Here is an 11614-nt window from a genome sequence, read left to right as displayed (position 1 = left end):
CCCGTGACCCCCCAGCCAGCCGACCCGCTGCATCGCTCTGCCAGGGACAAGGACAGCAGGATGAGTCCAGGGAGGACGGCCAGATGCAGCCTGCCTGTCCCCATAGATATCTCCTCTCCAGATAAGCCTGGGGCTAACGGCACTGACCGGTCCAGAGCGCAACGGGGATGCCCTGCTCCCTGTGCGGGCAAAGCCTCTGCCTGCCCCCTGCTTTTGGCGAGCCCGGGATGCGGGGCAGCACATCCTCCCAGCCGCCGGAGCAAGGGCTGTGGCGCTCGCCGAACAAGCCACGCAGAAGGGAAGTGGGGAAGCACAACCCCAGCCCTCTGCGCCTCTGAGCCTAAGGTTGGCTGCAGGGCTGTTCCCGTGAGTCACTGGCTGGGAGAACCAGTGCCACTCTCATCTACACCAGGCCGGGGGCAATTCAATCGCTTCGCACGAATTTCAGTTCCTCTTTCACAACCTGCCCATTTGGCTTCCTTAGCCCTTGCTCACAGGCTCCTGACCTGGCTCGCACTTGTCTGGCCACATAACTACTGCCTAGGGTTTCTAGAGAAGACGGACAGTGGAAAAAAACCAACAAGAACACAGAGGAACATCAAAGAGCACAGAGCCGACATAACCAGCATGAAGCCGCTGCCGACATGGCAGGCTGCAAAGCGGGTGGCAGGGAGGGCAAACAAGTGGGGCAGAAAATGTCCCTGGAGCTTGGCAAGAGAAGCCCTGCAAGCCCCAGAGCCTGCGCTGGCCAAACCCAGCAAGAAGAGCGGCTGAGGCTCCGGCACTTGTTTGTCAAGGAGCAGGCGAGCTGATTCAGTGGGGAGCTGCTCAGACAGGGAGACTTTTCCTGGCGTCTTAGCCCTCTGCTCACTCTGTCCACAAGCCACCAAGGGCTGGGCCCTGGCGAAGCACCAAGTACTCGTCTGATGCCCTGTAAATAATAAATGCAAAGTGCTACAGCCTCCCAAACAGGTTTCTTTTGGTCTTGACCAGTTGGGGAGCTGAAAATGACAAATATTTGCCAGTGGAGAAGACCAAAGGAGCCAGTTGCCTCGAGCAGAGCCAAAATCAATACCTTGGAAACCTTTCCCTGTATTTAGACTTGGCAAAGCAGTTCTTCTTCTTTCAAAGCCTTGGAGTCTGGCAGAATAAATATAGGTGACCATCCAGCCACGCCGTTGCAATCTGAAGCCCATATATGCAATATGCAGCACCCAGAGACCAGAGGAGTTACTGGTACCCAGGAGCCCGCTCACCGCTGCCAGCGCCGTGCGCCTGCAGATCCCCAAGGGCTTCTCAGGGCAGGAAGAGAGAAGCCAACGGGTCTTTCAGCAAAGGCAGAGGGGAAAGCAGGCAAGGTAAACAAAAGCACCGTAATGACTTACAGCTTACCCAGCCATGTCAGCACCAGAGTCAGGCTCAGCAACACCTTCATCTTATTCTAAAAAGAACAGCAGAGGTGGCGCGTGCATCGGTTTTCCTGGGGCAGGACACCAACAACCTGCAACCAAACCGAGCCCCAAGGTCAGAAAAGGGCTTCCTTCAGTCCTTCAGAGGGGGCACAGTCTTTGCTGCCTGGATGTTCAGCCTCTCGAGTCAGCCACTATCCCAGCTGGGAGCTGGAACTCGGTGAAGCACAGATGTCAGATACGGCTCTGTTTTGAGGCTGCTCTGAGCCCTGGAAAGGAAGAGAGAGCAGGGGGGGAGGGCTCAGCCTGAAAGACCTTTGCATTTTCCCCTAAGTAATGAATCTTTCCGGTGGTTTGGGGGTCGAGTCTCTAGCACCCGAGCTGAAGTGTTCATAGATGCTAACTTTGCTCAGAAAGCAATGGGACGCTTTTTCTACTACATACTCAGAGAAGTTTGGATACAGGTCCTAAAAACACAGAGCCCTTTACTCTAGAAATAACCCCCCTGCTCCAGAGTGCTGCACGTGGTGAGAACTTCAGGAACCCCCCAGGGTCTGTTCAGACAGTGCCGCGTTTGGTCACTGTATTCAGTTTGACCTGCTGCCCATCTCTCAAAATAAAACCATGTCTCCTTTCTACATGATGTAGAAATACCCTGCAGCCCAAGGAAGGACTGGCTGTTGTCATCAGGAATACCCCAGCCAGTGTTCACACGTGGATCAAAGGAAGGCAAAAGCCAGCACGCTGCTTGCTGTTGTCTCTGCTCCATGATTCAAAGCTATGCCCGTTCAAAACCGATAAACATATTTAAGGGCAAAAAGTTATTGAGAGAAGCCCCCCCGGCTTGGAGAACCTGCACGTGACAGTTGAATTTGAGGCTGCCATTACCAGCACACATTTTCCAATATAGGCATTTTTGCTGCAGAAATAGAAAGACAAGAACCGAGTCATCTCTGAAAACTTGCTAGCTTCTCCCACTTTTCCTCAGTTGTGCAAGCTAGAGGACCTCTAGGCCAGCTTCAGCAAGGCTCGGAAGGGGAAAAGGTCCCAGGTATTTCTCCACAAGAAACAGCCACGGACACAGTTAGAGCAAACAGGCAAGGTAAACATCTGCCATTATTCCTGTCGCTCTTGGGGATCCACTGCTCCCTTCAGTGCTGTGGAGCAGGAAGCCACGGCGACAGATCCGTGCTCTTGGGCTACCAAGTTTCCTGGGGCAGCGCCCGTGTCCTTGGCGCTCCAGGCAGAAGCGATGGTGACAGTAACGCCACGTGCAAAGGGACGGCGTGAGCAGCAGGGAGGCGACAGGGGATGCGCCAGCTCCATGCACACACCGCGGAACGGCAGGATCGGCTCCCTCCTCCTCCCTTACAGGCCTCCTCCCCACCACAGCTCGTCCCCTGTAAGAAAGCTTCCACCTCTTTACATGGCCAGACACGTCTGCCAATTCCTTTTTCTTTCCAAACGCATGTTTCTCAGCAAGGGAAGCTCAGAAGCATCCCGAGACAGGCTGGGACAGGGATTACAGGATTAGGTGCTGGGGGACCCACGGGTCTGTTCTAGGCTGAGAAACAAGCACTACAGCTTTCCAGTGAGCGCCTGGCGCTTCTGCCTGCGGTCAGTGATGTAAAACCATCTCTGCCCTTCATCGCCCTCCCCTTTCCACAAACAAGCTCCTGAAAAGTGGCAGCAAGCCTTCTGTAATGCTCTCAAACCTGCCTTTCAAACAACATGACCCGCTTGGGGGTTGGGTTTTTGGAGGCGGAGGGGAGAGCTGTGCAGGCTGAGCGTGCTCTTTGCAGCTCTGCCATGACACAGTTTGCTGCACAACCCGCGCTTGTGCACACACGACCTACAAAAGCAAAATTGATGCTCAGCTCCAAAGCTCTCAGCTGGTGCAGCCTATCTCAGTGCAGCAGGCCCAAGCATCCTACTTCCCAGCAACACTGCCAAAAGCAGAGCTACGCCCTCCCAGGACCACCCCCATGCAGGACTCAAAATAGAAGCCAGGTTAAAAAAAAAAAAAAAAAAAAAAAAAAGCCCTCAGCCCCAGAAGCCTGTGTACTGGGGTGTCTATGCTCAGAACTTCAAAAGTTCTCTGTAGCTGAGCTACCGAGGCTCTGGTCCTTATTTGCCATCAGATCCTTCCTGGACTTATTACCCTATTTCTCAGAATAAATTCTGCTCCTGCCTGGGAACACATTTTTGCAGGGTCTCCCTCTGCGACGTGCACCAACAAGCGGGTGCTGCGTGTGCAGCAGCTGAAGACAGCACCCACTCACCCAGGCTGTTCTGCGTGTTACGGTGCCGACATATCAAAATCCTTCTGCAGGATAATTGCCTTTAGTAAACAGATTGGGAGGAATAACACATAGATTCTGCCTTCACATTTCCCTACTTTTGCGCATGGTATCTGAATCCTCAGCGCTTCTGTGTTCCCTCAGTTCTCTTTTCAGGAAAAACAAACAAAAGTAAGTGTTATGGCAAAAAATACTCACCTTGGCTTGGGGCAGTCACCTTGCCTCTTGCATGAAGGGTTCTCCAGTGACTAATTCGGAGTATCTGAAAGAATCAGCTGCTAAATCATTTTGAGGGTGTCCGTGCAAGACATGTGTCTTACCAGTCTTTGGTTTCGAGTCTCTCAGGTTCAGTTTGGTGGTCGCTTTCAGCTTGCAAGAGGAAGTGAAGAGCTCAGTTGAGGCACTGACAACTGAGAATGCAGAAGGGGCTGTTACGGAGAGGTGAGGAGAATTACAGATGCACATGCCTGGGAGCAGATGATGGGCATGCAGCTTCACGAGAAGACACTCATGGGTACAAAATGTGGCTCAGTCCCAGTCCTTCCAGCGTGGCAGACTGCTCTGAGCAGTCATTATGTGAGACGTCAGGAACGGAAAGGTTCTTGGCAAGCAACCCTTCTGTGGCCTGTGCTCCCTCCTGGTTCGTTTTTGGGATCAGAGCTGGTTAAAGAACCACCACTCCGGCAGGATCTTGTCCTGGTGAGGCACCAGCAGCAAGCGATAGCGAGTAACTCTGCCGAGCCTTACTACTAGTGCTGTCAGGGGCCAAGCTTAGCAGGCATCTTACGGGCAAAAGGGCCGCTCTCAACATGGGTTTCGCAGCATAGTCAGCTGTTCCCTTTTGAAACACGTACAAGATACTCATCGCGGACTGCTTTCAGCTGGCACCCTCCCCCCAGTCACTTTGAAAGTATATTTTCATCCTTCCTCTTACTCTAGAGTACCACAGGAACCCCTCTTCTCTACCCCATTATCAGTGGTTTTAATGGTACACAGAGCAACTTCCTTACAAAGGAAGAGAAAGTTAAGTCTTATTCACGCTCAACGCCATTCACAATTCAGAATTCTGCTAGCTTCAAGGTGGCAATTCAGCTTTGCACCAGACAGAGATTTGCCCAGGGTCTAGCCCACCGTTTGCAAAGGAGTCACAGTTGAACGCAAACATTTTGCAAAAAACAAGTCATTCATTTCCATAAAGAACTTGAGTGATATTTTCTTGCTCAAAGTGGAACAAAGAAGCCACTTCCCTCTGGGCTGCATATCCCACCAACATCCTTGCTCCGGAAAGTTCTGGTTGGCAGAAACACTCTGTCATCAGGAAGCACAAGCTTTTTAAACATCACTTTATAGTAGACAGGAGAAAAATATATTTCTTTATCTGGAGACACAGATCTGCAGCTAACCTGCTTTGCAGTCGGGAACTTCAACCCCTGTAATTGGCAGCCATCGTAGCGCTGCTAAAGGGGCACTCGGTACGTGCTCCCTTTTGAGTTAAATCTGTTCCCTAAACACCTTTGCCCATCATCACACGACAATTTCTATAGTTAAGCAACAACTCCAGATGGCAGTTTTATGAGTTCGATTAGATTTAGCCACATTTAGCCAAATAAAGAAATCCACAGCCCAGAATGGAAACAAAGCAATTTATTGGTAATGGCACATCAAAAGTCAACAGTAAACTTATTACACGTACGTAAAAGGTGACTATTTGGCCAATGCCGCATACAGAAAGGAAGCAGAAAGCAGCAGCTGTTTAGGTACTGAGCAGACATGAATTCCACTGCTCTCTGCCATCCATTGCTGGGCAAGGTTGGTGAAAGAGGAAGCACTCTCTCTTACCGGGCAGTAATAATGCATGTTCAGCTGTCCCTAAAATGGTATGCAAAAGAAGAGAGGAGGAACATGACTGTTCTTCTGACCACAGAACATTCCTTTGGACAGTGCTCGAGTCAATGGTTGAGGTAGATGGGGTTATGTTTCCCCAGACACAGAGTCCCCATTTGCATTTCTGACTTAAAAAAATTGGGTTTATAGGAATTGTGCTTCACCTCTACAAGTAGAAGGAGATATACCTAGTAATGCAGCTGCTGGACAAGTAATTAAAAAAAAAAAAAAAAAGGAAAGATAAAACTCAACAATGTAAGGTAACACTACTGTGCAGTTGGTGACTTCAAAAGAGAATCAGAAAACAGTAGGAACAAAGCAGTGATCCTGTAGTTATGTGGCAGATTAAACCAGGCAGTAGGTTCTCTTCGCTCCAAGACAAAGGATCCATATACCAACTTAATCAAACTGTTTCAAGTCCTTAGCAAATTAATTAAAAAAAAAAAAAAAATAGAAGCAACCGTTGTCATAGCCCAGTGATGATCCCCTTAGAGAGCTCTGGAGTATCTTGTGCTTCAGGCAATTTGAATTCAAGAACATGGAAAGGAGGGATGTCACCAATAATAAAGGAAACAAATCTGCGAGTAAACTAAGAAACACGCGTTGTCAGACTGCTGGTAGGAAACAGGTTGTACAGCTGTAGGCACTGAGGTTTCTGTAGGCACTGGGAGAAGTGAGGTTAAGAGGTTTTGGGGTTTCCCCTGATAAGTTAGAAAGATTTCCAAAATCGTTATTTTGCGCTTAAATAAAAGTGAATTATCCCATCGGCATTATTCTTCCAATCTACCAAGATTAGAGCAGGTCCTTCAATCTGCACTGGTTATCCAGCAGCCTTCATACCTATCTAGCCATGATTTTCAGTGCTGTAATTTTGATCTTTATCCATAGCTTTAGTCTTTCATCAGTATGGGTCTTCCTCATCCGTGTCCTAAACAGGGAGTATGGAGAGAGAGATTGAGACCATGTATGAAGACATGAACCAAGTTAGGAGTTCAATAAAACGTTGAGTCTGCTAGGCTTCCCACAAGAGCTTAAATGCTGCCCAAAATGCTGCTGTGCCTGAATAAGCCATCGGACTCGTAGTCATGTAAGCACTGGCAGCTAAAGCCGTTTGACTGATCACAGATACACAGACAAATTGCCACTGTACAACCAACACGTGAAGTGCATTTTAAGAGAAGTAGCAGCTAAAGCTCAAGCAAAAGACAAACCATAAAGTGCAGCCAGCCATCTTCTTAAAAAGCACCACCAATCCCTACAGAGAAGGTCCGGAGCAGCACAAGTTGTTGTTTTTCAGCTACAACCAACCACACACTTTCAGATAGCAATCGTCTATAGTTTTAACCACAATAATAATTTGATGGCGTCCCCACAATCCAGCCCTGCAGCTCTCAACTTGAAAGAAATTCGAACGTAACAGCTCTACAAGGGAAATCTCAGTGACTTTCCAGCCATTTGAAGTCCAAACAGATTTTCACTGGCTTTGCAGTTTTAATTATTTGGCAACGTATTAAGCATGAAAAAGTACCTCACAGAAACCTTAAAAACGTAGAATCATTAAAGTGAGTGAGACAGGATGTTCAGAGACTTGGTAAGCTAAATATTTTGATATCAGAGAGCAAAGTATCAAACGTGACAAAATACGTAAAAGCAGCAGGATTATAGCATTCAAATTTGCCTTCTCTCAAAGGATGAGAAGGCATTTTTCAATTTTTAAAGTCTCCAACTGCCTGACAGCATTCCTCTCACTGAACTGGGCTCCCATCCTTTCCCATCTCTCCACCCGCAGTAAAGCAACGGTGCCTCCCTGCTCCCCAGCACGTCACTTGCAACAGCCTTTCCATCTCCCATGGCAACCCTCTCTTTTCCATAAAGCATTTTTGGCTTTCTGCACCTCTCAAAACTCTTCCTCCTGATACTGCCGTGTCTTATGTAGAGTTGTACATATTTCATATGTAACTTGCATAGCTACTCGTTTTTCGTTCTGTATCTCATCAAGCACAGAAGCCATCAGCACACACCTGTCCGAAGGCTCATGCATTTAGTACATTTTCGATCACTGACATTAGAACAGTGAATCAAGCAACACTTGATTTAAATCCTCCTTAACACACTTCCTGACCGTGTAGAAAACATATAAAGGTGCGTCCAAGGTAAGTTACTCTGTAAGACGTGAGGATAAAAATGAAAACACTCTGAAATTAGGCATCTTAGTGAGCTTACTCTGGAACGTGCCACAGTTACCCTGTGGCTGCTAACGCCAGCACACAGAACTTAAAAGCACATTTTACAAAACCACCTGCTAAGTGGCAAAAACACTTGGTAGTTCCAGCACGACACATCTGATGAAGAGAAGCTTGCTAATAGGGTAGCAAGTGAACAAGCAGAATTAGGAGACAACCACCACTTCACAAAACAAAACAAAAAGCCACAAACAAACAAACCACAAGAGTTTAGCAGGATTATGCCGTGACAAAAACAGTGTAAGTAGGAAGGTCTCCAAAAAAGAGGCAAGGCTGCACACTACCACCTTTGCAAGAAACATAGACTGAGGTATCACAGCCTCCATTCCCCACCATAGCACTGTCAAACCCCAAACTGGTTTTGCAGAGCCTTTAAAGCAACTGCACAGCACAGCAGCTAGCACTTAAAAGTTCTGAATTTTCATCTTAAAATGCCAGCTTTGATTTCAATAAAGTCAAATGAAAAATCAGTTTGGTGGATCTCAAGACAACTTCCCCTACCAGTAAAGCACTATGACCAGCAGTTCTCACCCCCTATAGCCCATAGCTGGACAACGCCAAGGAGCATAAGCCTAGCTGTTTGGGACACTTCTTTGCCATCCAGAGGTGTTATGACAAGCTCTACCTGCTGCTGCTCTTAGCACCTCTTCTGAGCACCAAAGTTGACAAAACCACTTACGAAAACACCAGCTTTCACTTACCACACAGTTCAGGCACCAGTTTCTGAGTTTTCCCAAGCAGTCGTCTGTCTCTGTGTGTTCAGGCCTGCAGAAAAACCATAGGATTAGGCTGGACTTTTCCCCCAACGCACATACTAATGTCTCCTATGGGCTGTTAATTCTAGTTCTACCACCCTGAATTGAAGGCTTTTCATCACGATGAAAAGCCTTTGACTCTGCACAGCAGAACCAAAAAGAATAAAAAATCTCAGGTCCCTTATTCTGAAGGCAGAAATTTCACTTAAGTGCCATGAAGAATACAACAGGAGTTGCTACTTGGCTGGCAAATCTTACAACACTAATCAGAACATTGTATTAGAAACCCATTCCACAAGAAATTGTAGTACTGAATTCTTTGCAAAAACAGGCGCAGCTCCAGCAGTGGCAGTGTTACCTTACTGTTCTCACTACTGAACCTTTCCAGAACAGAATCCTCCCCAGTTCAGAAGGGAATTCAGCCTCCGAGGCTCATTCAGTACCTGGCATCTCTGCTCAGGCCATCACAGGGGAACTGGTTAGCATTATTCAGTTCATTTTGTTGTTATGGGTACTTCATACCAAAATGCAATGCATAAAGCCCACATAAGCAAAACATCTTGCTGATCTAGGCTGAAATAAATACAATTACAGAAGTGAAAGACTCTCTAACCCTAAACTGCTTCAGTTCCACAGGCTCACACGAATGACAGAAAAAGGAGGATGTACAGCACTTGGTTTGTGTTCCAGCACCAGAATTTTCCAAAGCTTTCTGACCGCTAGCTAAATTATGCTCACGGAGAAGTAGATTTCAGTGACTGAACTGCAAACGCTGAGAGCTACAAGATGAAGAACAGTAGAGGAACTGTCCTTTGGCCTACCAAAGTAGAAATAGAAGCTTCAGGTTCCAGCCAGAACTTACTCATCAGACACTTCGATGGAGGATTTCTTATAGCCAGATTTTTTTTTCTCCTTTAGCACTCCAAATTTCCTTCCCATCCTTACCAACAGCAGAACAACCACAATGACGGAAGGGAGAAACACTAAAATGGACAGCAGCGCCGCTGAAGTTAGCTGGAAGGAAAGGCCTGCAGGAAAGACAAAGAGCAGCCCAGCTGTACCAGTAGTAAAACACGGCTTTCTTACGTCTCTGTGACAAATGTTCATCCAGGACACAGGTTGCGAGCCTTTTCAAATAAAGCACAGAGCTGGCAGGTTTGAAACAGTTTGTCACTGAATCTGTAGGACTCCTATCACAGATCCAACACAGCAGGGTGCTTTGTATGCAAAAAACCACAAAGGCAGGCAGGTCACAACATAGTTGTATCAGCATATCTAAGCGGCAGATTTGGGGCAGGACTCACACGCAAGGCAGATGAGGAAAGTATTACTGAGAATCAGAGTTTGTGATGTGACAGTTATCTTTAGACCAGTATTTCCTAAACGTTTAGCTTGTTCTACCGCTGCAGTATGTGGAGACCGGAACTCCTGAACAAATGCACACTTTTGATTTCTGCTGTTACCACAGCTTCCTCTGTCCCTTCCTACCCCCAATGAATTCAATAGTTCTCAATGTATTTAGCTCAGAAAGAAGGGCTGAGGTAACTCTGGCTGAAATTCTAACGTGGCACTCCAGGAAACCCATTTCACATGTGATGCTCAGGCTTCTAAGACCCTGACAATGCCGCAGTACGGCTGTATCACACAGATGAGGACATGCTATTGAAATGGAGGCTTACCCCGCTCCGTAACTATCAGCACTGTCTGGGGAATGTTATGGTGCACGTCTGGAGGATTCTTCACGCTGCAGATGAACGTCCCATTGTCACTCATCACTGGGCTTTGGATAGCAACGGAAGCATCGCCCTTGGCAACATTCCCAACCCAGGATATCCTGTCTTTGAACTTTCCCACTGTCGTTGGGTATGGAACAGACTGGTAATGAAAAATCTAAAAGGAGGCAAAGACAATAATTGCGCCAATAAAACACTCATCTAAGAAAGCAAAGAAAACTACTTTTTGGATTGCAAACATAAAGGAATACACATTAAGAAGTCAGAAATACTACTCCTTAAACAGGAGACCTTTTCAAGTTCCTGTTCGATAGTTCTGAGTCAGTTCCATTTCATTACATCTCCAACACTTTTATCTACCAGCCTCAGCTCTCAGATGTCATCATCACCATTCTGACCAACTTGTTCCCTTCTGCACATCTTCAGTTGAGAAGCAGAGCAGGCTTCTTGTCTCATGAAAGACAGAACATTGCAGTTCTTCAGCTTTTGCTTCTTGCACTTTTGCTCTTGCTTTCCTATGAGTGGAAACTTAGCAGACCTCACTTCACACAAGCATCACCCTTTTGTTCCAGATACAAGGGCAATCCTAAGAGTTCCAGCTCTTCAGGCAGCAGAAGCCTCTGATAATCCGTAAAGATGCGCATTTTCTGTTTCCACCTTGAATGAGAGATTTCCAGTGGGCTTTCAGCCTTTCAAGATGCTGCCAACAAAACAGCAAGAAGCAGCCCATAAACCATAGAGGCTGTCATCATCGCTGTCTACAGACTGTCACTGCACACATGTTCTTACCACTCCACTCCAGACTGCACGACAGAACTACTAGGGTACAGCTGCCTTCAAAAAAGCTACCAATCATTCTATATAAAGCCACAGCATGCAATGCAGCACTTGGGTCAAGACTCAAAGTTTATCTACTTTATCATCACCATGCTATTATGCATTTACATAGAATAGGTTTTGCCCAAAGAACACTAAAGCAATTTCATATGGGAAAGAAGGCGACGATGTGAGTCCCAAACCCCAAAGTGATGAAGAAGCACAGCAAGGTAAACAGAAAAAAAAAAAAATCATCAGATTTTCAGCATGCACAGAGGCCTGGTCAGTCTCCACTAGAAAAAGATTCCCTGTTCCACTTACTGTCTCCATCTGACCACCCGTGAGGGGCCGGTATGTCCAGTCTACCGTCAGGCTGTCAGTGATGGGCGAAATGGATTTGAATGAGCATTTCAGTGATACTTGTTCACCAATGAAAGCTTGCACTTTAGGACTGGCTTTAATTTCCAGGGAAAG

General features: G+C 47.0%; 2 protein-coding genes across 2 annotated transcripts in view; both read right to left on the bottom strand.

Annotated features, from left to right (window-relative positions):
- The window catches only part of JAML (junction adhesion molecule like), a 6942-nt gene extending 2368 nt beyond the window's left edge, over positions 1-4574 (bottom strand). The window contains exon 1 of the mRNA XM_035892479.1: positions 4497-4574. Coding sequence (XP_035748372.1) covers positions 4497-4574 — 78 coding nt within the window. The remainder of the gene's footprint in view (positions 1-4496) is intronic.
- A 1920-nt stretch (positions 4575-6494) lies between these two features.
- MPZL3 (myelin protein zero like 3) lies at positions 6495-11611 on the bottom strand (the record flags this gene model as incomplete). Its single annotated transcript, XM_035892478.1, has 5 exons — positions 6495-6521; positions 8538-8601; positions 9454-9619; positions 10271-10481; positions 11462-11611. Coding segments are annotated over 5 exons (618 nt in total), but the record flags the coding sequence as incomplete, so codon positions are not given.
- Between the last annotated feature and the right edge of the window lie 3 nt (positions 11612-11614).

Source organism: Egretta garzetta, unplaced genomic scaffold (genome assembly GCF_000687185.1).
Source record: "Egretta garzetta isolate BGI_Z169 unplaced genomic scaffold, ASM68718v1 scaffold134, whole genome shotgun sequence".
NCBI lineage: Eukaryota > Metazoa > Chordata > Aves > Pelecaniformes > Ardeidae > Egretta > Egretta garzetta.
This window is presented reverse-complemented; position numbering and strand designations above follow the sequence as displayed.